At 49.3% G+C, this 25298-nt stretch overlaps 1 protein-coding gene and 1 pseudogene across 9 annotated transcripts in view; one reads left to right on the forward strand and one right to left on the reverse strand.

The window, feature by feature from the left end:
- Positions 1-22346, reverse strand: part of LOC120886842 (guanine nucleotide-binding protein G(I)/G(S)/G(O) subunit gamma-10 pseudogene) — a 57340-nt pseudogene extending 34994 nt beyond the window's left edge. For 5 of the 7 annotated variants that reach the window (XR_013439142.1, XR_013439140.1, XR_013439141.1 and 2 more), the window contains exon 1: positions 22104-22346. The product of XR_013439142.1 is annotated as a guanine nucleotide-binding protein G(I)/G(S)/G(O) subunit gamma-10 pseudogene, transcript variant X3 (transcript). Of the gene's footprint in view, positions 1-3816; positions 4406-4931; positions 5062-14291; positions 14660-22103 lie in introns of those variants that run through there. The other 2 variants (XR_013439144.1, XR_013439143.1) reach the window with 2 other exon arrangements.
- A 61-nt stretch (positions 22347-22407) lies between these two features.
- Positions 22408-25298, forward strand: part of Flvcr2 (FLVCR choline and putative heme transporter 2) — a 58009-nt gene continuing 55118 nt past the window's right edge. The window contains exon 1 of one of the 2 annotated variants that reach the window (XM_005321252.5): positions 22408-23397. In XM_005321252.5, the coding sequence (XP_005321309.1) occupies positions 22732-23397 (666 nt within the window). In that variant the 5' untranslated portion in view covers positions 22408-22731. The remainder of the gene's footprint in view (positions 23398-25298) is intronic. The other variant, XM_078050573.1, reaches the window with a different exon arrangement.

Raw genomic sequence — 25298 nt, forward strand, 5'->3', positions numbered from 1 at the left:
TACCCGGGAGGAGGGGGTCCGCTCAGCGCATCTCCACCCTCTCCCCACATCTGCTGTCCAAGCCTTCCTGAATCCCGAACCTTCCCAACACACCTGGCCTCATTCTCTAACTGTGAGCAGGAGAAGACTCTGTGCCAGATGCCGCCGGATGATGGAGGCCAGGGGCACCCACTGTCTCCTTCACACACTCCCCGGCCAGCCAGCCCCGTCCATGCGGCCCAGTCCTGGGGGTGCCGAGTGCCAGGCCCAGAGGCAGGTATCTGAGTAACCCGAAAGCAGCTCCTAGGCTCAAGCTGGCCAGTCACCCTTGTCACAGGAACCCCCTCCACCTCCCTTAGAAAGTGCCCATCTCCACGAGGCCCAGAGGCTGCACCTGCGCACTTTGAGGGGCTCAGGGAACAGGATTGTCTTTAGTTTGGGCAGAATCTGAAGCCAAGGTGCTCCTCTTCCGCTGCTCAGAGACCCCCAGGCTGAGCGCCTGCAGGCCCGCCTGCCACACACACGCCCACAATAGTGCCCAGAGACCCAGGGGGCGCCTGCTGGTCCTCTGCTGACCAGCTGGGGACCAAGCCACCGGGGTCGTTTTGCCAGGCTTCCCGTTCTGCCTCAGTAGCCACTCCCCATCTCATCCACTGGCCCTTGGGAAGGACAGTCACTGCAGGCTCCTTCCCTGGGGGCAGCCATGCAGAGGGGATGGGGAAGAAGGAGCTGGCCCCTTTCCCTGGTCAGAGCCTCCTCAGCCTGCTGGCTGGTTTGAGGCCAGGTCTCAATTCCATTCTGCTCTGCCCCGTGTCTCCCTGACCTCTGGATGATGCCAGTGTTGGGCGGTTGGATTAATCTGTAGACCATGTAGAACAAAAAGAAATGCTCAGCATGTGGTCACCTGGCCTCCTTGTGGCCTAGCCAAGGGAGGAGCCTGACCGGAAGGCCTCTGGAAGCAGACTGCAGTCACTGAGGCTCTCACCGACAAGGCTACTGCCCAGGAATGTCCAGGATGTGGAGAGTGGGCAGAGACCCTTAAATCAGAGACTGGGAGACGGCTCCAAAGACCTTCCCTAAACACTTGCTTTCTTTCCTATGGAGAATCTGGAATCATTTTTAAAAATGTTATTGATATTTTACACAAATGGAGCACAATTTTTCATTTTCCTGGTTGTACATGATGTAGAGTCACACCATTCGTCCAATAATACCCATGCATAGGGGTAATAACGTCCATCTCATTCCACCATCTTCCCCAGCCCCCCTCCCTGCCCCTCGTTCCCCCCTGCTCATTCCAAAGTTCCTCCATTCTTCCCTTGCCCTTCCTCCTTATGGATCAGCATCCACTTATCAGAGAAATCATTCGACCTTTGGTTTTTTGGGATTGGCTTACTTTGCTTAGCATGATATTCTCCAACTATTCATTTACGAGTAAATGCCATGATTTCATTCTTCTTTAATGCTGAGTGATATTCCCTCATGTCTATATACCACAGTTTCTTTATCCATTCATCTACTGAAGGGCATCTAGGTTGCTTCCACAGTTTAGCTATTGTGAACTGAGCTGCTATAAACATTGAGGTGGCTGTATCACTGTAGTATGCTGATTTTAAGTCCTTTGGGTACAGCCCTAGGAGTGGGATAGCTGGGTCAGAGAGTGGTTCTATTCCAAGTTTTCTAAGGTTTCTCCACACTGTGGTTCCACAGTGGCTGCGCCATTTGCCAGTCCCACCAGCAATGAATCAGCGTATCTTTCCCCCACACCCTCACCAGCACTTATGGTTGAATCTGGAATCTTAACCTTCGGTCTCTCAACAAAACAGCACACTCTCCCAGTGCAGAGACTCAGTGTGGACTGGGGTGTGCAGAGAGGAGGTTCTCTCGCATCCCATTCCTTTGGGACCTGGTTTTTTGGTGTGGATGCTCTGTCTAGCTCTTTCCCACCCCTCTGTTAAGGGGCAGAGCAAAGAAGCCCATCACTCCAGATGTTACGTGCCCTGCACAGAGTTTATTTCTCTTTGGAACTCTGAGCCCAGCTGCCTTGACAGCTAGCCCTGGCAGGACCTGGCTTTTCAAAGGCAAGCTTCCTTCCAGTCAGAGAGTGCTCTTCCCACCCCTGCTGTCCTGTGTGATTTTCCCCCAGAAACCCCCGCCAAAGGCACATGACCTGTGTCGGGCATCTTCTGAATGACACCAGGAACAGCTAGAGATGCAGAGCTCACGTGCACCGTTCCCACCCCCCGGCAGAGGCTCCTCTTCCCCTTTCATTCTCCACTTTCTAATGACCCCAGAAAGTTCCACTTCTCCTTTCTGATCAGCCTGGTAGAGACGGCAGACGGCTGAGGCTAGGGCAAGTGCCAATGCTGACCTCATCTCGACACGGGGAAATTGGAGCGGCAGCCACCGAGTAGAGACTTGAACTTCCAGAGCTTTGACCTGGGCTGTTCTGTCATCCCAGCCTCCTCCTGGAGGCCAGGTGACCCACATGCAAATGCCCCAAGGCACACACGGTAGATGCATGGAACTCGCTGGACATGGGACAACAGGGAATGCTGGAGAGTGTGGCCACCTGAGGATGGAGTGTAGAGTTCACTCCATGGGGCCTTGTGGGAATTCAGGCACAGCGGTTGCTGTTTCTTCCAATTTGTCACAAAAATCTAAATCAGAATTTCTACATGTAATATCCAAATTATTATTATTATTATTATTATTATTATTATTTGTTGCTGGGGATGGAGCCCAAGGTCTCACACATGTTAGGCAGGCACTGTACCCCTGAACTACAACACCCCATCCTGAAATCTCCCAATTTAAAAAAATATTCTGCAAACCAACAAAGTATGTGTGTGGGTCAAGCCTGCCCTTTGCAGGACCCAGGGCAAGAGTACAGATAGAGGCCACGTATCCTATCTAAATAGTTAAATGTCATAAACCAAGTTTACCAAGACCTCAATAAAATAACATTCTCTCTGGGCAAAGATAACTTCATCTGAACCTGAAAGGCCAGCTTTGAATTGAGAACTCTTGGGTGCTGCGCTTTCTATGGACACGAGGTTGTGAGGGGAGAGACAGCCCGCAGGCTGCAGTGTGCCCTCTCCCTGTCCCTCCCTTGGCTCTTCCTGGGCCTCGAGTTCATGTTTGTGGACACATCAGACTGCAATACCAGGTTCTACCCATCTCCACCCCCACAGATGGCCATCCCTTGGCCACCTGGGGTCTGGGGTGCGTAGACCAGTGGCCTGACCCACCCTCAAGAAGAAGTGTCTGGGGAAGAGGGCCACAGCTGTAGGAAGGTAGGTCAGGGACAACTCAGGGGATTCTGTGTTCTGGGGCATGGTCTAAAGAGGAGACAGAGAGCTCTGGGTGGCTATGTCGCCTTGGTCCTAAGGACTCCTTGCCTCGTGGGAAGGGTGCAGCAAGAGGAGGCCAGGGCTGGTTCCCCTAGTGTTGGGGAGTCCAGAGCAGGGACTTTTTCTTTGCATGAATTTGAAAATAGTACTGCAGAAGGCTGCCAATCTGTCACACTGGTCTAGGTCAGCAATGTCACCTGAGAAAGCCCAAGGCTACGGGAAGGCCCTGTGGAGCAAGAAATGGATGCAAAATAGCCTCCTCATTGCCTTGACCTGAGGGCTTCTGGGGAATGTTGGTTTCCCCACCTGCTGTCCTTGGGGTTCACATCTGACTAGCAGCGTTAAGTCCCTGAGTGAACCCCGAAGCAAATTACCAGAAAGCCAGGTTTTCGGTCCTCAGGTTGAGAAGCGTGGGTGGGGAGAACAAGGGAGACATTCTCGACCCAGAGGTCACAGGGCTGCCGTCTGCTGGACCCACACTTACCAGCACTGCTCCTGAATGTAGCAGCTGTGGCTGCGGCTTTGCGGTAGAGGAGGTGAGACAGCTGGGTGTCCCAGTTCTTTTGGGGTCAGACAGGCTATCACTCTCCTCTGACCTTGTCCCCTTCTCCTCCACTGGTTTCACCTGTCCCAAAGCTGCTCAGGAATTCCAAAGAGAGAAAGAGCCCGAGGCAGGAAAGACTCCATACTCTTCTATCTCTGATCGCCAGGACTGGCATATCAAGAGGCAGCTGGGGACAGCAATGCTTGGCCCAAAGGAATGAGTTCCTAACGGTGGCCTCAGAAGTTCATAGCAAGTACATGGAGGAGGCATTTAATGCAGTTCTTGATGGGGCCTTGTGTGAGTACCAGGGGAGTGGAAGATGGAAGGAATCAGAGATGGATTTCTCCAAAATATCTTGGTTTTTTGACCAATGGATATGTAATTTGAATTAGTCCCTTTCCAGGAAAATAAAATAAAAAGCTAATCCTGGAACCAGACACTGCAGTGCACACCTGTAATTCCAGCAACTCGGGAGGCTGAGGCAGGAGGATTGCAAATTTGAGGTCAGCCTCAGCAACTGAGCAAGAACCTGTTTCAAAACAAAAAAGACAAAGGACTGGGCATGTAGCTCAGGGATTAGGTGCCCCAAAATTCAACCCCCAGTACAAACAAAACAAAACAAAATAATAACTGGTAGGCAAAGATAAGGAATCCCGCCCACCCCCGCCTTGGAAGAATTTAGTAAAAAATCTGTACTGCTACTTAGGTGGTTTGTCTGGCTTCCTCTGGAAGATTCCTATAGAGAGACTGCTGAGTTGGCATTGCACCTGGAAACCCAGGTTGGGAGAGGTAGCAGAGGCTGATCCTTGCCCTCCCAAAGCTGACCTTTCCTTTCTCCATACTTCAGAACCCTCATTTTGATGGCAATGTGCCCTGATGGGAAAAAAAAAAAAATCACATCTCCCAGATGGTCTTGCAGCTAGAGATGGCCACGAGCGAGACACAGTTCTGGCTCACGGGACTTCAGTAGAAATTGCTAGGTAGGGCTTACGGGAAGGATAAGTTCTTTAAAAGGTGAGGAAACCATCTTGAGACTATGAGAAAACCATGCTTACGGGAAGGAAAGAGGTTCCAGGTCCCTGATAATCCTGAAGAAACGAGACGGTGATTCAGCTCTAGGCGGCCGGCCTCTGGACCTCTTTTAAGTGACCGTGGAGAGAGTTCATTCGGTGACACTCCTGTGAACTGGGTTTTCAATGAAATGCAACTTAACCTACTTCTGTCTAATGCAGGAGCCAAAGGCACCAAGGACCAAGCAGAGGACTTAAACAATTCCCCTAGCTCAGGGGTTCTCGATTAGGGGTGACACCCCCCCACACCCACACCCACCAGGCACATGAGGCTTTGTCAGGGTCAGCTGACATTTTCAGTTGTTACAGCTTGGAAGAGAGCTGCTGCTGGCTCCTCATGGGTAGAGGCCAGGGATGTTACTGAACGTGCTGGAAGGCACAGGGCAGCCTCTAAGACTGATCCACCCTCCGCCTTAGTAGCACAGATGTTGAGAGCCCCTGCAGCTGGCTGCAGAGCTCCGGGAGCGCTGGACCATCAGCCACCAACCTACCCTGACGCCGTCCATCCCTTCTCCCTTGGAAACAAACCCCGTGCCTTGGCCAGCCTGGAGAGGTCAGGACCTGGACCACACCTGGCTTCATTAACTCTTCCTGGACCTATCTGATCTTTCGGTCGTCCTTCAGGTAGGGCCCACAGTCTTCATTTTTAATAAGCTTCCCTGGCCAAATACAGAGAATGCCAAAGTATAGAGATCCAGGGACAGCCAGGAGATTTTACTCTTTTTCTCCTAAGCATCCATGTCTGAAAAGTTAAAGGCATCGCCTTCACTCTTCTATCTAGAGGTGTTGGAAGACAGTGACCATAAGTTCTCCAAACCATCTGCAGCCATAGACAGGTCCCCGTTGCTAGAGATCAGCTCTTTATAGTCGTGTCACTGGGGTCGAGAATCAGATCAGTACCCGGCTGTCCCAGCCCACCCCCACCCCCATGAGCACATCTTCTCTAAGTGAAGCCAGCCCTACCCACGTGAAATGCTGTCATGGTTTGGGTCTAAGCGTCACTCAAGGTCACTACTAAAATGGAGAAACACCCTGGGACCTTGGAGACCTTGCAGCATCTGTCCCCGGGCTCTTCACTCTACTCCTTTCCTCTGCACAGGCTCTACCGGCTCCCCCAATTCTCTAGCCCCCTCCACCTCAGAACACAGCTCCTGCTGTTCCGTCTTAACTCCCCGTCCATCTTTTTAACTTCCACCTTTTCTTCACATATCACTTAGGGAAGTTTTGTCTGATCCCCAGGCTAACTCAGAACCCCATGACCACGTGGTCTCACGGCACCAGTGGGTCTCCCTTCATAACCATAAATGGGCTGAAATTCACGTTGATCTGTGTGGCTCTTTAGTTAACACCTGCCTCTGTGATGGGACCCTAAGTTTCATAAGGGCAGAGGTGGCTCCCATTTTGCTCATCTTTATCTTCTCAGTTCCTTGCACAATAGCATCAAGCCTGCCACCCATGGGAATTCAATAAATATTTGTGGAGTGAATAAATGGAGAGATGGATAGGTGGATGGATGGATGAATGGATAGCCAGATGGATGGATGGATAGGTGGATGGATGAAGCTTGGTGCCCACCTTCTAGGAATGTAATATCCAAGATGATTCTTATTCTAATAATGGAATGCAATTTTTAAAAATAAACATTTGACCCACATAAGGACAGTAAGCATTAATCAGAAATTTTAAGATCAGGAATAAGGGCTGGGGATGTAATAGCTCAGGGGTGGAGTGTTTGCCCAGCATGAGGCCCTGGGTTTGATCCCCTGCAACACACACACTCTCTCTCTCTCTCTCTCTCACACACACACACACACACACACACACACACACACACACCACAAAGAGCAGAAATTAAAAGAAGGGACTCATTCCCATGGAGATGGTAGGAATTGAGGACAGGAGCCCCAGTGTGAGGAAGTGGGGTAGAGAATTGTGTCTGCTTAGTTACACTGTTGTCCAGCTTTTAGTCTTATGTCTAGATGACACCTATCAGACAGAGGCAAGGGCCAGGATCACAGAAAAGGCAAGCTGGAGTCCAGAACAGGGCTCTGCCAAAGGAGATCCACCTTAGTCCACTCCTCAGTCTCCATTCTGTTACTCAAAGCCCTGCTTCCATGACGATGGGCAATGGAAGTTGTTCTGACTGCATCACCAGCTGCCCATGTCCCACACTCTGCACACACAAACACCACACAAAGAACAGTCCTCTGGACCACAGAGGAAGAGAATATCTTCCTAAGATGTGACTGCTCCATTCACTATGTGCTCCTGCCATTGCTAGAGACCCCCCAAAATAAGGCCACCTGACCTTGAATTTGAACCTCCAAAACTATGAGCTAAATAAACCTCCCTTTATTTCATAAGTAGTCTGCCTCAGGTATTTTGTTATAGCAACATGAAGTTGGCTGATATACCAGCTGTTCAGGGTCAAGATTCAAAATTCAGGCCAGGCAATCAGAATGGACTGGAGCAGGGTCAAAGCTTGCCTCTGCTTTGCTCATGGTGGGGCACTTGGGCAGGGGCTGTTGACCAGCTACAGAGGAACTCTTTTAATATCCTGACAATCAGTTCAGCTGCACTGTGGGTGCACACCACCTGGATATCAGCTTAGCACCTAGGGGGTGTGAGCACCTCAGGAGAAGGAGCTCTCCAGTGTGTCTTTATAACTCTGCTTTCTTCTCCCTTTGGTCCCCACCTGTCCCTGCCTAGCCAAGGGCTTTGCATAGAGCAGGTGGTTAGCCTACATATTTTTAAAACATATAAAATTAACACACACACACACAGACACCTTGGGTATAAGAAAGAAAATAAAAAGAAAGAGAAAGTATAGGAGGAATGGAAGGAAGGGGGAAAGTTGAGTCTATTCTAGAAGAATAACACTACAGACCTTCCCCTGCCTTCTCACCCACCCCAAAATATTTATCTATGTGCTTACTAGAAATAAGCATTGGGTGTTCTCGAAAGAGAAAGGTCCAAACTAAAAGTTGTGCATGGAGAAGGAAGGCGACCCTGCCATTAAGCTTCTCGAGAGGGAGGATAGCGACTGCTATTGATACCTCATTTTCTGTATTCTTGTTTTAGGGACAGTGTTCCCATTGGACAGATAAGAAACTCGATCACAAGAGATTAAAGGGTTCTCCCAAGGTCACACAGCCAAGTGTGGAGACAGGACTCAGACTCATCTTTGCTGCCTCCAAAGTCAGAGCTGCACAGCAAACTTGAGCTAAGTGTGTTTGGGGGGGGGGGGGCGTTTCCCAAGATCACAGCCCAAACCACTAGAGCAGCCGTCCTCAGTTGGTGCTGCCACCTAGTGTCAAGACAGGGAACTGTGGAGACCCACCAACCTGGTTCCCTCCGCATCCCTCTCTGCATCTTAGAGAGAACTGGACCTCTCCACAGGTCCACCTCAGGTAGCCAACCACTCCTTTGGCTGAGGTTTGGATAGACCGTTGAACTCTAGTTATGGGCTGGCACTTCTTTGGGCTTCTTCACAGTGTCTCCCTGGGCACAGCTCTAAAGAGATATGTGAGCTGGGTGCGGTGACCCATGCCTGAAATCTTGAGCCACTCAGGAGGCTGACGCAAGATCACAAGGCCAAGCCTGGGAAACTTAGCAAAGCCCTGTCTCAAACTAAAAAGTACAAAAGGGATGGGGAGGTAGCTTAGAGGTAGAGCACCCTTGGGCTCAACCCCCCAGTACTGCAAAGGTAACAAATAAATAAGTAGATAGATAGACGGACGGATGTGGGAATGAACGGCAGGGATGCAAATCTCCATGGGTTCAGGGATCAACCTGGTCTCCATACACAACCTCTGAAGGCATTTCACCGTGAAGGTCAAAGTGAATCACATCCCCTTTTAGGCTGCCCTCGGTCTTTAGTGGAAGTCCCGTTAGGTTCCATTTGTCAAGTACCAACCATCTCCCTGGAACCTTCTTAGGCAGCGGCGTCTGATTTCATCCAAAGCCCAATGAGATTAACATGGTTTCACAGAGCGGAGATCCAACCCTGATCCCCAGATTCCAATACAACAACCCTGCTCCACCATGCTGTCCTGCCACCCTGCTTCTGCCATGGGACCCACCTGTTGAAACCTGTTTTTGTCAGCCCAGTCATCCAGACAAGATGACTCAACAGCCTCCGGGGGCAGACTGGCAGGGGAGAAAGGCCTGTGTCAGCCGATTGGCTTTCTTGACCTTTAAGGCCGTAAGAAGAAGTGACCTCAGTCTGAAACGTGTGGCTGAGGAATGATTTCAGTCTTGATTGCAATACGGTCGTGACAGGTGACAGAGAAGCAGAAGTAAGTCTCACCCGGGCACTTGACAGCTCTTTCTGGCTCTTCTCTCAACCTCAGCTCACCTGAACCAGGGAAGCCAGAGGCTAAATCTTTTTTTTTGTTTGTTTGTTTTAGATCCAAATTTTTGTGATGTTTGTTTTATAGAAGGAGAATAAGGGTCACCTCCCCCAAAGCACGACAGTCTCACAAAACACGTGCCTCACTCCACCCAAAATGAATCAGTCCCTTCTCTGCGAAGCCCTCAAAGACTGCCTCTGAAGCTCATATTTGGGTCAGGAAATCTAGATTTGATTTTGTGCGACCTAAACTGGTTGCCCATAGTGAAAATATCAACACAGCGCACACAGCCAGGGTGGGTATCAGGTGACATTTATAAAGCAAATTTTTCTTTGACCTGAGATATATAGATCAGATATATAAATTAGTGATTTCTTACATTTGCGGGGGGGGGGGGAGTCATTGGACTGTTTTGAATATCTTACACCAACCGCCCATCTCTACCCTTTATGAAATACATGTGTACTTGTCAAATTTGGGTAGACCCCTGGGTAAAAACACAGCCATCCCCCCAGACTCAAGAAACCCAGCTGCTGGTAGAAAACATGCTCCATCCAGGGCAGCAGCCTGGATCTGATGGAGACTGGAAGACATCAAGAGCTCTTCAGCTGTTACAATTTAGAGAGCCCGGAGTCTCCTGTACCTGCGGGGAGTCAGCCCTCTTGAGGTGAGGCGAGATCTTTGACTCCGGGGACATTTCGACTTGTCAAATGAAGCGTGTCACTGCTGGTAAGCAGGAAGAAAGAGAGACGATGAAGGATATGACAAAGTCTGGAACTGGAGGAAGACTTGGGTGCATTACTTTATACTCATTTGTGAGAGATTACAAGCTTTATAGCTTTTTAAAGATGCTAAAATTTCCCTTTGACAAAATGTTCTCGTGCTAAAGTGACCGTGTCAAGTGCCCTCGGAGAGCAGCAAATGAGAGAGGAGCTCTTTCTGAGAGATGACTGGGGGCCCTGGAACAGGATCCCAGGGACATAAGAACCTGCCCCAATCCCAGCCTAACACCCCCCCCCCACATACATATACTTTCCTAAAAACAGGTGACCTCTTTCGGCCTCAAATCCTATTCTTAAAACGTTGTTCCTATGACTTCCAACATTTGTTAGAATCAAAAGCAAATGCTCCTAGTGAGAGTTGACACTTTGTCACATCAGCCATTCACACTGTAGACAGAATTTTCACTTGCCACTCCTCCTCCTAGTTTTTCTGATTCACGGGAGACTAGAGAGGGAATAAGATAGCTGGAGACTGGAGCGAGGGTAAGAGAGGGGAATCCGGGAGGCAGACGCACTGAAACCAAATAGAATGTGCCGTGCCATGATTTCTATCATGTCTGATGCCAACCGTATCTTGATCGTCTGGTTTTCAGTGGAGGCTCAGGTGGCTGAGTGGTTCCAGTCGTTGGCCTCAAAAACAAATTGCCAGCCATCAAAATACTAGTCCCTGTTCTTCCTCCGAGTTAGATGTCCTGAGTAGTGACGTCAGGTCACGGAACTGCCCTCTGCTTCATGCCAGGGTGTGCTGCTGTCGCTGCTGGGTGTACACGTGCACCCTGGGGCACATTTGAAAGATGAGTGTGTTCATAAGTCCTCCTGCTTTACACACTGGGTGCTTGTGAGTCCCTTGGCTTCTAAGTGGACACAGGGCCGGTTCCCACTAGTGTCTCCTCTTGAAGACTTGATCTGCCTCCTGGCTGCAGAGTCCTGACTGTGACCTCCATGTGTCTTCTTTCCTCCCTTGAGCTCAAATGGCTCTTCCCCAGAAAGGTCTGCCCTAACTACTGTCTCACCCTCCATTTTGCTACCTTGCATGGTACTGCACAAGCTCCGTGGACTGTCTCATCCACAGGGGTTATGAATTTCAAGAAGTTCAGGACACTGTCAATATGTTCACCATGACGTCCCCTGTGCTTGGAGCAGTGCCAGACACACAGTTAGGACAACAATGTTTGCTAAGCTCATGAACGAAATGAGTGTCACTACCCCAGCACCCCCCATCCCTGCCCTCTTTCCACCCCTCATTTATTGTAGCAATGTCAAGACCTTTCTGATGCCCCAAACCTGTCCAACCCACTGGCCACAGGCAGCCTTTCGACAGCCCTGGAGATGGTAGGGCTATGTCACCTTCTAAAGAAAGTGAGTGTCTGGGATACAGAGGGAAGCAAGGTTTTGAGATGATACGTGGGTCCAGGCACACGAGGGAGAATGAGTCCCTGCCATGTGCCACCGAGGCTGTGGGGAGATGGAAACAGATTGTGTCAGTAGTTTCACATTGTGGTTACCTGATTCACCGGTAGAGCTGGGCCACACCAACAGAGCAATTATACAACACAGCCGTTGCCATCACATAAATCTGGTAACTATTTCCTATCTCAGTTTACACTTATCTCTCTAACTCAGTCAACATATCATCACCACCATTTCTGCGGCCTCCGTGAAACATCTCTACTGTTATTTACTTAATCTTTAAAGTCGACGTATTTCTAAATGTTTAGAAAAATGTAAGCAACACAGTCAGTTGTATACATTTCTGGGGTGATATTTCAGTACATGTATATAATATACAATGATCAGATCAGGGTAACTGGCATATACATCACTCAGACATGGATCATTTCTTTGTGTTGGGAACATTCGAAATCTTCTCTACCAGTCATCTTGAAATATTCAATGAATTTTTATTAACCAGAGTGTGTTAGTCAGCATTTCATTGCTGTGACAAAATACCAGAGAAAAGCTATCTAAAGGAGGAAAGTTTCATCTGGGTTCGTGGTTTCAGATGTTTCAGTCCTTGGTCACTTGGCCCAGTTGCTTTGGGCAGGTGTAGTCCAGTGAAGGGGTGCTGAGGAGTTGGGTGCAACATGGGTCATGAACTGGCCCTAAAGTTAGTCAGCTTTCCATTACTGTAACAAATACCTATGATAACCAGTTTATAAAGGCAGAGGGCTAACTTGGGCTCACAGTTATGGAGGTGTCAGTCCCCACTCAGTTGACCCTGCTGCTCTGGGGCCTGTAGTGCTTCAGCACATCATGGCAGGGAGACCATGGTAGCATGCAGTGGAGAAAAGCCATTCATCTCCTGCTGGGAAGAGAAGGAAAAGAGGGAGCAAAGCCAGGGGTGCAGATCAGTGAAAAAGCAACTGCCTGGCACGTGTGAAGCCTTGGATTCAATCCTCAGCAAAGAAAGGAAGGAAAAGAGGCAGAGGAAGGACCAGGGGTCCCACTATCCCATCAAGGCACCAGAAGACCTCCCACTAGGCCCCACCTATTAACAGTTCCACCACCTTCCAATCGCACCAAGCTGAAGAACGAGCCTTTAGCACAGGAGCCTGTGGGGACATTAAATATCCAAACTATAGCTTAAGGGGAGGAAGGTGGGAGGTGTGGGGCACACAGATGAGAAAGCGGAGGTGGAGACAGGTGCGGAGGAGGGATCAGAGGAGGTAAGCCAGACACGGTGAAGGTTAGGGATGGGAAGAAGTGGGTGTGGGAGTGTGTCCCACCACCCCAGACAGGGCAGCCTGTCTTCCTGGGATGGACAGCTGCCACCCTTGAGTCATCCCCACCCCACCTGACATGATCTCAAAACACTGGTGTCTGGACCCCTGCTCAGAAGCAGAGTTTCAGTAGGTCAGTCTGGGCTTTGGGGGTCAGAAAGCCAGAAACATGCTCTCCTGTTGGAAAGATAAATGAGTTCTTGGGAGCACTGGGGACGAAACAGGAAATTAGGGAATGAAAAATAAGTCAGGAAAGACCAGAAAGGAAAGCAGTCATACTGAGATCCCTACAAATATTGTATCTGCAGAAATAGCTGCAGCTACAAAGCTGTGTTCGGGGTCTTGAGTCATCTTCAGAATCATACAGATCACTGTGCATGAGAAATTCTGGATACAGGCAGCCCTTGAAGGTGGCGATGCTCCTGAGTCACACCATGGTGAATGGGATGGTCCTTTCAAGAGGATGATGTCACCGAGCACTGGCAGAACAGGGCCCTGGGTGCCTCATTTCATTTCATTTATTTCATTTTATTTTTTTGATAGAATGTTGCAGCTTTGTTTATAAAGCCTCTGTCAATGAAAATCAAACAAAAAAATGATCCCTGCTTTAAAGGAAAATAAGAAAACAGTTAACTCTAAGTCAGAGATGAATGACGTAGACCCAGAGCACAGATTCACATTTCTTTGAACGAACGATCCAAAGAAGAAAAGAGGTGTAACAACTTTTGTGGTCGGTGCCTCATTTCTAAAGGTACTCGACTCTCGATGCATACAGGTAGTGGAAGGCATCATCATATTTTATCTGGCTGGTGGACTGCTGATCTCATTCTGAGACCTGCCCCTGTTCCACTCCAACAGCTTTTGGGAGCTGCCCTGTTCTTCTGTAAGTCCCTTGCTGCCAAAGTTATGGTGGATGAGGCTGGGCATGGGCACCTGGGAGTTTGCATCTAGGATAAAAATGTCTTCGGAGTCTCTCCCAGGCAGCTGAAACTGTTAAGAGACGATATCCAGTGGGGTTGGCTGCCATGTTGGACTGTCCTCTGGAGAAAACTAGTCTTCAGGAAGAGGGACGATGGAAGCAGACGGTCAGGAAGAAATCAGAGAAGGCAAGAGTCCTGAGCGTGTTGCAGCCCTAGGTTCTGGTTGCTCCAGAGCTTTCAGCCACACCCTGCCCTTCCTGCCACTTGACCTGTCAACTCCTCCATGACATCTGTGACCATCTCCCTCCCCCATCTCAGTGTTCTCGAAACCACCCTCTCTGGTTAGGCTGGTTCAAGCTGGGCTCCTGTCATTTACGACCAACTCTCTAGTGCAAAGAAAAAGTGACTGGAGAAAAGCCGGGTGCAGCCACACCCTTGGTTTCCCCATGGGAGACCCCAGGTGGTACTCTCAAGGACTACTCAGAACCCAGGCTGGCTGGCACCGGGCAGCAGGGGCTTCACACCACAGCCGGCTTGGAAAAGCTTAAAAGGAATCCATCTCCCTTTGGGGTTTGTTTTGAACTGTTTATTTCTCGTTTTTCTACTTATTCACAGCTTCAGGTGAATCAGAGCAGTCCCCCCCCCCAGACCCCACGCACAGCACCCTCGCCTGGAGGAGGCGAGGGGGACAGGATGGCCATGCCAATTGCTACCGAAGAGAGAGGAGCTCTGCACGCATTTCCTTCCATCAAATGTGACTCCTGGGTCTCCGTGGGAATCCACACTCGGGATTTAAGGTCGGTTCTCTGGCCTCGTCTGGCAGCAACTGAGGCCGTGGTCAGGACCAGTGGAAGACACCGTCAAGTTCAGCGGGGAGAGTGCAACAGGAAGCCGGCAATCGCTCCCAGGCGCTATTCCTCTGCAACTTCACTTCCTTCTCTGTAAGATTTTAAGGCTGAGGCTGCAGGTCTCCCTCTGGGTAGCAGCTCCATCTGCCCCGACAGTCCCCCCGGAAACCCAGGCAGGGTGTGTTCCTGATTCTGACCTCCCCACCCGTACCCCACAGTGCCAGCCCAGGGCCACCTGCCCACCCCTCTCTAACCTGTTGCTGCTCCTGTTCAATGCAGAATCCATTCTCACCTGGTGACCATGACAGCCTCTCAAGAGGTCTCTCTGTCCCCACCACAAATGGATTCTCTTCAGAGTAACCAGAATTTCACCAAGTGATGAGTCTGATGAGTCTCTTACCTGCTTCAGACCTCTAGTGGCTCCCCTTTGCTCTTAAGATAGAGTTTTTCTTTTTTTTTTTTTTAATCCCTTTAATAAGGCCTATGCCAACCCACTTCTTCTCACCTCTTTCCCTCACTCTGATGCAGCCACACTGGCTTGGGTCAGCTCCTTCCAAGGGCCCTGCTCCCTCCTGGCTCAGGGCCTTGGTATATTCGCAGGTTCTCTCTTCCCAGAAATGCCCTTCCCCTCTTTTTGCCAAATGAGTTTTCTCCTTCTTCTCTTCTCCTTCTTTTTGGATTGAACCTAGGGGTCCTCTACCACTGAGCTACATCCCAGTCCTTTTTTTTTTTTATTTTGAAACAGGGCCTTGCTAAATTGCTGAGGCTGGCCTTGAACTTGGGATCCTTCTTTCTGCCTCAGCCTCCTAATTTGTGGGGTTACAGCCAGGGAGCTCCACCCTCCCTCAAGATCTCACTTAAGATCTAGGACATTTGTAATTGTTACCAACACTCACAGCACCTACCCTAATTTTCCTTAGTTGTGTACGGAAGTGTTTGACGCTCGTCCTCCACCTAGACCACAGGCTCCCTGAGGGCAGGAGGGTCCACGAGATCCTCAACACCTGCCACAGTCTGGGCAAGTCCTACCGATTGCTCAAGACGCTGTCCAAACATCTCCCTGAGAAGCTCCCTTGGCCCCCCGCTTGGTCAACCCATGGGCCAGCCTGGAACTTGACCACGGCCCTTACTGTGCTCCCAGTGATGATCCAGTCTCACTCGAGTGGTCCGTGGATCCCTGGAGGGCAAGAAACTCATCTTTGTTGGGTTTGTTTCCCCTTCACCCAGCACAGGGCCTGGCCTGCAGGAGGTTCAGTGGCCCAGGAAATGAATGGTTCCCACCCAGTTCCCTGGGTCTGGGGTTTACCCTTTAATCCCTGACAAACTCAGAGGCTGCGCCAGAAGAGCCTGTCGGTCCTTTCTCCAGAGTGATGGCTCCAGCCCCATGACCCTGCCCAGTCAGTCAGTGCCCCTCTGCTTTGTCATCCACCTACCTCTGACTGTTCCCCTGACAACCAACAACTGTAGCTGCACGGAGTTCCTCTGGTCGGCTATGCAAACAGGGCTTTCTATAGATTATGCAAAACCAAACCATTTAAATATCTCCTTCCTCTTCGACTGGTGTGTTTTAGTTAGGTCTTTCTCATATCTGGAGTTGGGAGCAACATCTTTGTTTTCTGATTAAGAAATACTTAAAATACATAAAAGGTAAGAAAGAAAGAAAGTGGGCGGCCCTCAACACTCCAGGACACCCAGCTGAGGAAATAAAACGGGACCCACATCCCCGGGCCTTTTCTTTAGTGAAGGACTAACTCCATCTAAGGCCTTTCCAGAATCTCCTGTCTTTCCAGGGACCTGAGAAATCGGCTTCATGTGTCCTGGACACAATGTCCAGGGAGGAGTCCTCATCCTCGACTCTCTCCTAAGGAGAGCGGGTCTTCCTCTGCCCTCAGGTCTGGGCAGGCCCTGGGCAACATCCCTTCAAGGACAGACTCAGAAAAGCCCTGAACTGAGAGGAGCTGATCAAGGAAGGAATCCAGACTGCCCCTTGGCACAGGGACGCCCTCTCAACCGTCCACCCTTTGGGCTTTGTGAAGGGTGGTCGGGGGGGCCCAAATATTACAGGGGAGGCACCCTGGAAGAGACAGAAGGAAACAAAAGGAAGAAAGAGGACCCGAGTGTCCGGAACGAGTGGGCCATGTTGTCGTCTTTTTGAGGTCATCTCCCCGAAGAAATGTACCCGAGAAGTCAAGTCAGTCCTCCGTGTCCCTTCTGTGAGCCAGATGTGGGGCTCAGGCTAGAATTTCAATATGAACGGGACTCACAGGAAGTGGGCGAGTTGGAGTCGATCAGCATTTATGAGAAAGGATGGCGGGATCTCCTATCAGGTGCACGTGCAGCGTGGGGAAGAAGCTTCTAGATCACGATTGGGCCTGGGGTCGGCTTCCTGGAGGCGATGGGCAGGCCCTGCACTGAGGGGGCACAGGCCGGGCGGTGGCTTCCCAACACTGGTGGAGCAGCGGCTGGTTCCACCCATCCGGAGCAAAAGGGGGTTGTGGGTGGTGGCCTGAGATGCGGCCAGAGCGACGTCACAAAGGACTTGTGTGCTAAGCTGAGGATGGGAGCCCTCTGAGAGCCAGAGGGGGAGAGACCTGGAGAGAACTGGAAAGCCCCAAGGAGCAGGTGATGGTGAACGGAAGGAATAAGAACGAGGAGGAGGCAGTGGCCAGGCCAAGGTGAGAAGCCATGACAGGGCACTAAGATGGCGGTGGTGGGAAGGGCGAGGAGGGAAGGCAGGAGCCAGTGGGTGCCGACGAGTGTGAGGAGGGAAGGTTCTCAGGCTTTGGGCTTCCATGACTGTGGGCCAGCTGCCGTCCATCCACAGGATTCCAGAGGAGCAGACAGCAGCATGGCTCTTTGGATGCCCAGACAGAGTTGAGTTGTAACTGGAAGGGATGAGACTCTCTAGAATCTTCAAGGCACAAAAGATATTTAAAATAACAAAAAGGTCGCAGAAGGGCCAACAAGATTAGGATGTGGCTCCTAAGGCCTCTGACGACACATTGATTTTTCTGAGGTGGTGATATCCTGGTGCAGTGTTGCAGGTCACAGGTTAGCTCCGGGGCTGGAGTCTTGGTGTCCCTCTTAGCAAGCATATTATCAGATCCAGGATGGAGCTGACCACACGAGAAATCTTAGTGAAAGCAGCTAGATCGCCATCTAATCTGATTTGACGTTTAAATGTGGAGGGTTATTTTGTTTTTTAAAAAAATGAGAATTAGGCATAGTTTAAAGAAAAACAGTCACCTATCAAAAATACCAGTTGTCTATCCCCCTTTCCTGTTCTCTGACAGCGGCTAACAGCTCGATGATTCTTTGGGGATTTACCTCCAAGTTCTAAATAGCACGAGTACACTGACGCTTCCTGATTTTTGCCATGTTAAGTGTTCACAAGACATAGCCTTTCCAATACGGCAGACAACCACCACACATGTGTGCCCATTCCCGTTCACCCACCCTCCCAGAAAAGTCAGATCACCCAGGATGATGTCTATACAATGTGACCTTCCGTGTTCACATGATCTGATTGTGTCCATGCTATGAACAACTGAGACATCATTTAAGGTATACCATGATTTTATTTCTCCTTTCCTCCACAGCTCCACCAAAATTAATCATGCCTTTCTGCCATGTATTCAGCTAAAGATATGGCTCTTATCACTAGTTCAATCCCCAATTGTGGAAACCTCCTCTTAATATTTAAAAAAATAATAATACCACCAATATCACCTTGAATAAATCTTCCCTCAAGTCTTCAGACCAGCTTCAGTCTGAACAGGCTGCCTCTTCGTCTGCTTCCTTCTGCTTGCCGTCCACCTGTGGTTTTTCCTTTAGCGTGGTACTTCCTGTCACCTGTCCCTTGTGTTGGAATCCCTGTTTCAATCTTATTCTTCCTAGGTTTCCTCCCTTGTTTTGGTGGAGCATATCCTTTAGCAGCTTTCTGAGATGGGAGATAAGACAGTCCCCATTTTTGGAACTCTGCACGTCGGGACATGTTTGATTCTTTTCCAGCTTGGGTACAGAATTATAGGCAGGAAATACTCTTTCCTCAGAAGGCACTGTTCCACTGATGGACCATTCCTAGGCTTGATAACTCTAATGACATATTTTTTGTTGTAGTTGGACACAATACTTTCATTTTATTTTGCTTATTTTTATGGGGTATTGGGGATTGAACTCAGGGCCTTGCATGTGCTAGGCAATCACTCTACCTCTGAGCCACAACCCCAGCCCTCTAATGATATTTTGTCCCTCTTTCTTTCTTTTTTTTTTTTGTAAAATAGTTTATGAAACCAGTTTTTCTTATCCCTCTGACAGTTTGTTGGATCTCCAGTTTGTCTCCAATTTTTTGAAATTCCATGATGATATGTAACTCAGTACTACAGACACATGCAGAGGACATGTGCTATCTAATTTGTCTCACTAAATGCTCTAGAGTATACAAAGATATACCTGAGTCCTTAGAGAACTATACATCTGTGGAAAGAGTGGGAGATAAGGCAAACAGAATATTGATGAGCAATGTAGTATTCCAAATGTAAATCACACATGCAAAACTAGTACAGTCAACATTACAGATTGCAAGTGCCATGTCTCAACTTGACTCATTTGAAAATTTAGCCTTCCTCCGCACTTGATAAGCTCTATGCCTCCCGCATCTGCAGCCCCTGGTTAGCTTGTGGTAACAAGAAGAGTGTGACATTTTTGACTTAAAGTCCTGCTTTTAGAGCCAAGATGTTAGCCAGCAGGGGGCAGACTTTGCAACCATCCTGCAGAGGACCGGAAAGTTGGAATTCATTGCCAGGTGTTCTCTTTGTAGATTCCCATAGACCAAATATATAAATAGAACACACAGTAAGCACTTAATAAAGTAATAATTAATCCTCATTGGATTAATATGGAATATATCTTTATCAGAACATTAGTAATATATTTCTAATATATATATATTTTCTCTTTTGGTACTGGGGATTGAACCCAGGGGCACTCTACCACTAAGTTACATCCCAAGCCCTCTTTATTTATTTATGTTTTTTGAGACAGGATCTCACTCAGTTGCTGAAGCTGGCCTCAAACCTGTGATCCTCCCACCTCAGCCTCCGGAGTTGCTGAGTTACAAGTGTATGCCATCATGCCCAGTTCTTCCTAATATCTATGTAGTTGTCTACCTTGTGGTGGGAACCAGCCAGGCATCTGCACAATTCTGGTGGCTGCTGGAATATCATCATCATTATTATTGAAAACAATTTATACACATTACCTTGTTTAATGCTCATAGCAACTCTATAAGACAGGTATTTTAAATCCTCATTTGATAGATTCAGAACTGAAGGATAAAGAGATTAAGTAACTTGCCGAAGATCCTAAGATAATAATGGCAGAACGGAGCTCCAAATCTGAGTAGACCCAACCCAGTGCTCACAGAGACTCCGATCCACTCCACCACAACAGCAACCCCAAATATTTCTTGAAACCCAGGTTACACCCTTGGGATTTGCCACCAGACTAAAGCACTGTTCTGGAAGAGTGCACAGAAGAGACTACAAGGAAGGACAACCTGCCTTACTGTTCTCGTTTGTTCTGACACTCATTAGCTGTACAACTCTGAGGAACTCAGCCCCCTCTCTGAGCCTCAGTTTCTCTATCTGTAAAAGTGGAGTTAAGAATCTATACTGCCTAGTGGCTCGGGAGACTGAGGCAGGAGGGTAGTGAGTTCAAAGCCAGCCTCAGCAACTTAGCGAGGCCCTAAGCGATTCAGTGAGAACCTGTCTCTAAATAAAATATAAAAAAAGGGCTGGGGAGGTGGCTCAGAAGTTAAATGCCCCTGGGTTCAATTACTGGTACCAAAAAAAAAAAAAAAAAAAGCAGTAAGTGGTCTCAAGAGAACACAGGTTCTGAGCTCCCTGCAAAAAGATGGGAATACTAGAGGAATTCTGAGAATACAGACTGTAAAATTAGCATAGAAATTCTTAGATGGGTATATATTTCCTCTTCAAATATCCCATTATAGTTAAAAGCTCTATAATTTCTACCAAGAAGTGAAGGGGGGCTTCTCAGTAGGGAGTCTGAGGGCTTCATTCTCCTGGGAACCAGTAGTTCTCACCCACCAAGCCTGGCTCCAACTTGGCTGCAGATCTGGATGACCTGTCCACCCTCAGGGATTCTGATTTGGACTGTGGCCTGGGCACCCCTTATGTCCAGAGCCCTCTCCCAGGTGATTTTAATGTGCAAACCAAGTTGGAACCTCTGCCCCAGAGCTTTAAATTATTCATGTTTGGCCTGAAGTTTTAAAAAAGAAAACAAAAATGAGGCCACAGCACCCAAGGGCTCTCAAACTTTAATGTTTGAACAAACAAATAACCTGGGGATCTGCTAAATTTCAGATTCTGATTCAGGAGATCTGGGGTCCCCAGGAAGTCTTCCCTTCTAACAAGTTCCCGGGGATGCTCGCCACTGCCTACACACCCCACCTGAATACCTGGGTTATAGATTGAATGATTATGGACTTGAATGAGCATTATGGATCTCCAGGGCAGATGGGACCTTAAATAAGAAGTTATCTCACTTCTAAGAGCTTCAGTTTTCTTATCTGTAAAATGGGGGCTGGGGGTTTGGTTTGTGGTACAGTCTGTGTTCAGCACATACTGGGTACAATTCCCAGCACCCAAAGGAGGAAAAAAAAAAAAAGGCAAGCAATAATAATGACCTGTGATTGTGATGCTTAAATGAGATAATGCATTACTGTTTAGCACAGTGTAACAAATACTAGCTTTTTGCTAGGATAGCCAAGACTCACAGAATACTCATCTGCCAGGGATTTTCTCAACACATTCCTGTATGAACTCATTCAAGCCTCAAGCAATACTTCCAGGTAGGCACTATTTCATCATCGTCATTGTACAGATGAAGAAACTGAGGTGCAGAGGGGACGTACTTTATCTGCAGTTGCACACCTAGGAGTCGCTGAGTCAAGAGTCTGAGCCCAGGGACAATTGGGCCTCCATCACTGTCACTTGCCTTGGCCGAAATGGAGGAAGCCTGCAGGCCTGCACGTCTGGCCACGACTAGGTGAGGGTTTACTCTCTGGAATGGCCTGGGACCGGCAGGTGGCAGCCTAGGGCTACTTGGGGGCAAAGACCATTTCCAACGCCACGCCCAGAGCCAGCGCGGAGCGACACAGTTCCCCACCGCCACCGTCCGCAGCTTTGTCGATCGACTTCGCCGACGTCTTGTCTCCCTACCACTCCAGGTCCCCGCGTTGGAGGTCGCGGAGACCCATCAGGCACAATAGCCCTACTTAAGTTCAAATATGAGTTGCCCCACATAAGAGCGTGTTCTCTGCATCTCTCCTTAAATCCAGGAGCTCAGCCTCAAATGTCCCTTTACACTGAAGGCTCAGCCAGGGGTCGGGAGGCCAGCCCAGAGGGAGAAAGCTGGGTATCCGCCTTCGATTCCCCAGTGCACCGTGGGGGCGGTGGGGACGCACATCTCCGTGCGCGCGGGCTGGGCGTGCGGACTCGTCCCCAGACTCTTACCTCGGGAGAGCGCAGGGGATCTTCTTGCGGGGATTCACAGGGAGGGGGACGAATGAATTTCAGAGGCTGTGCTGAGGGGTGGGAGTTAACCGGGCGGTTTCCATGGCGCCCGGGGCGTGGGGGAGGAATGCACCCCGCAAGTTGTGGCGAAACAACCGAGCTGCCCTGCGGGCCGGCTCGAGAAGACAGGGGACACCGGGTGGGAGGGAGTTAGCGGGGTGGGGGAAGCCGGGCGGAACGGGGGCGGGGCGGTCACGTGCGCCCAAGGGGGCGAGGCCCCGGGCCCCGGAGTGAACGGAGCCGGCGAAGTGGCTGTCCAAGGAGCAAACTTTTACTAGGACCAAGAACAACTAGAGGAGCCCAAGTCAGGAACGGCCAGGAGCGGGCTGACGCGTCTGAGGCCGGCCTGGGGACAGCAGCTGCCGCGGGTGGGGACCAAGATCCAAGAAAAAGTGAGAGCAGGAGTTTGGGGGTGAGTGCAGGGAGCACTATCCACTGCTTTTACACAGCTCGGCTCTCCGTTTCTTGTGGTGCACGGTTGCGCTCCTGAGCAAGTTTCCCATCAGCCATTATCCCACCCGAGTGCCGGAGTCAGCACCTGTCCAGGGCTCCCGGGGAGGCTGTGGCCATGGTGAATGAAAATCCCAACCTGGAGGAGCTCAATGACCCCCCTGTGCTGGAGAAAGCTCTCCAGGCAGAACCCAGCGTCTCTGTCCATCCCATCGTCTCCATCCATCCCAGCGTCTCCATCCACCCCAGCGTCTCGGCCCACCCCAGCAGTTCGGTGCACCCCAGTACCTCGGCGCAACCTGGTGGCTTGAACCACCCCAGTAGCTCATGTCAGGAACTCAGTGTGATCAAGTTGAGCAAGCGCCGTTGGGCTGTGGTGCTTGTGTTCAGCTGCTACTCCATGTGCAACGCCTTCCAGTGGATCCAATACAGCTCCATCAATAACATATTCATGCACTTCTACGGAGTTAGTGCCTTTGCCATCGACTGGCTGTCCATGTGCTACATGCTGACCTACATCCCTCTGCTCCTGCCCGTGGCCTGGCTGCTGGAGAAATTTGGTCTGCGCACCATCGCACTCACTGGCTCAGCTCTCAACTGCCTGGGAGCCTGGGTGAAGCTGGGCAGCCTGAAGCCGCACCTCTTCCCGGTCACTGTGCTAGGCCAGGTCATCTGCTCCGTGGCCCAAGTCTTCATCCTGGGCATGCCCTCCCGCATCGCTTCAGTCTGGTTCGGGGCTAATGAGGTTTCAACAGCCTGCTCCGTGGCTGTCTTTGGCAATCAGGTGAGTGGATGGATCTTCAAAGGAGAGGGCATCTTTCCAAGGGGATTGAGTGTGTTAGTTTGTATCTAGCTGGACCCAACCGTGCAGGAGGCTGTGATTTTCTGACCAAGGGGCCTTTATGACTCTGGGTGGTTTGGTTGTTGGATATGCCTGGCAGTGTGATGGGGTGATTGTGACTGTGGGTGACACTCTGCTTTGATGGTGTCACTCCTGAACCTGTGTCAGTTCACCAGTTTCCACCTGTGATTTCAGGAATGCTGCTCTTTCTCTCTGGCACAGGCCCTGGGCATCAGACTATTTGGGTGTCATAGAATTTGGCAGGAGTTTTTAGCTGGACCAACAAGCGTTCCTAGAGTGCGGCATCCTCTATGCTGCATAACTGCAGGACCATGGGGCAGGGGTTCTTGGCGCTTTTCTTACCTTCTTTTACACAAGCTGAAGCCAGGACAACAGGGACAATGCTTCATGCCAAACTCCTTCCCTGGTGTTTAGGGCCAAGTCCAGTACGATGAATTAGAAATCTTGCTCTGTATTTCCAAGAAGTCTCTTGGTATAAATAACTCATATCTTAATCGTTTTTCTTTATTAAGATGAATTCCACTTTTGAAAAATGTCTTTATTTATTTTTATGTGGTATTGGGGATCGAACCCAGGGCCTCACCTGTGCTAGGCAAATGCTCTACCTCTGAGCCACAACCCCAGCCCCTTAATCCATCCATCCATCCATCCTTTCTTTCTTTCTTTCTTTCTTTCTTCCTTTCTTTCTTTCTTCCTTTCTTCCTTTCTTTCTTTCTTTTGGGGGGAAGGGGAATTATTCCCAATCTTTCCATCTCAGGGCAGTTCTGATCCAGGGCATGCTATGAATCTGTCTTCTCCAAATATTTGAAGCAAATATTTCTGGGGTCCTTCTATAGCAGGACCACTGCCTCTAACTCTTGCTTCTTCCTAAGCACAGGCAGACCTGGCTGGTTGTTTAGCAAGTGCCTTGTAACCCCCAGTTCTCATAGGCCTGTTTGCGACTACCTGTTGTCTCATTTAGAAAAATGCAACCTTTCACTTAGAAAATTTTTATTTGGGACAGAAGTTTTCTAAAAATTTCTCTAAAGGCAAATCTCCATTCTGTTTCTCTTTAGCAGGAAGGTGAGTTGAATGCGATTTACAAAACCAGTGTGAGTTCTGCCACTCGGCAATAGCATAAACCATCAATGAAAGCAAACAGAGAGGTCACCTTTAGCCCAAAAACAAGCAAAAAAAAAAAATCCTTTCCCCACTTTTCCCCTATGGGGTTGAATGTTTTGAAGATTGAATTGATTTAAACCCTGTAGGGAAACAGATAGCTCTTTTATTTGAGGAAATTTAAAAGTAGGTATTGAGAATGACATTTACTGATCTCCTATCCTTAACGGCCATGTGACTGGATTTTAACATCACATTTGCAGTCTTGATGGTGGATTCAGCAGTCCTGGATTTTCTTTCATTGGAGGATAAAGTTAGGGGAAGAGAGATAGGAGCTTTCAACCTTCCAGAGAGTTAAGTCACCCTATCAGCAGCAGAATGGGAATAGCACAAGGTGACCACAGTCCCAAGCCTACTGTTTGGGAATGGCAGCGTTGCTAGCTGGGAGAAGCTCTCTCATTTGACCTGGCACCTTCTGTAGCAGAGATTCTAACACTTCTTCTGTCAACCGAAAATACAAAGTCCTGGGTTTTCACATTCCTTCTTGCACACCTGTGAAGGAACTCAATATGAGGTGTGCCTTTAAAATTTAATAGAAATAGTTACTCATTCCCTAGTCCACTCTCCACCCACAACAGGGTCAGGAAATGTTAAGAATTTCACATTTTAAAACACTCTGACAGGACGTCTTGTTTACATCATGCAAACATCTATTTAGTTTGTCC

Source organism: Ictidomys tridecemlineatus, chromosome 5 (assembly GCF_052094955.1).
Source record: "Ictidomys tridecemlineatus isolate mIctTri1 chromosome 5, mIctTri1.hap1, whole genome shotgun sequence".
NCBI classification, from domain to species: domain Eukaryota; kingdom Metazoa; phylum Chordata; class Mammalia; order Rodentia; family Sciuridae; genus Ictidomys; species Ictidomys tridecemlineatus.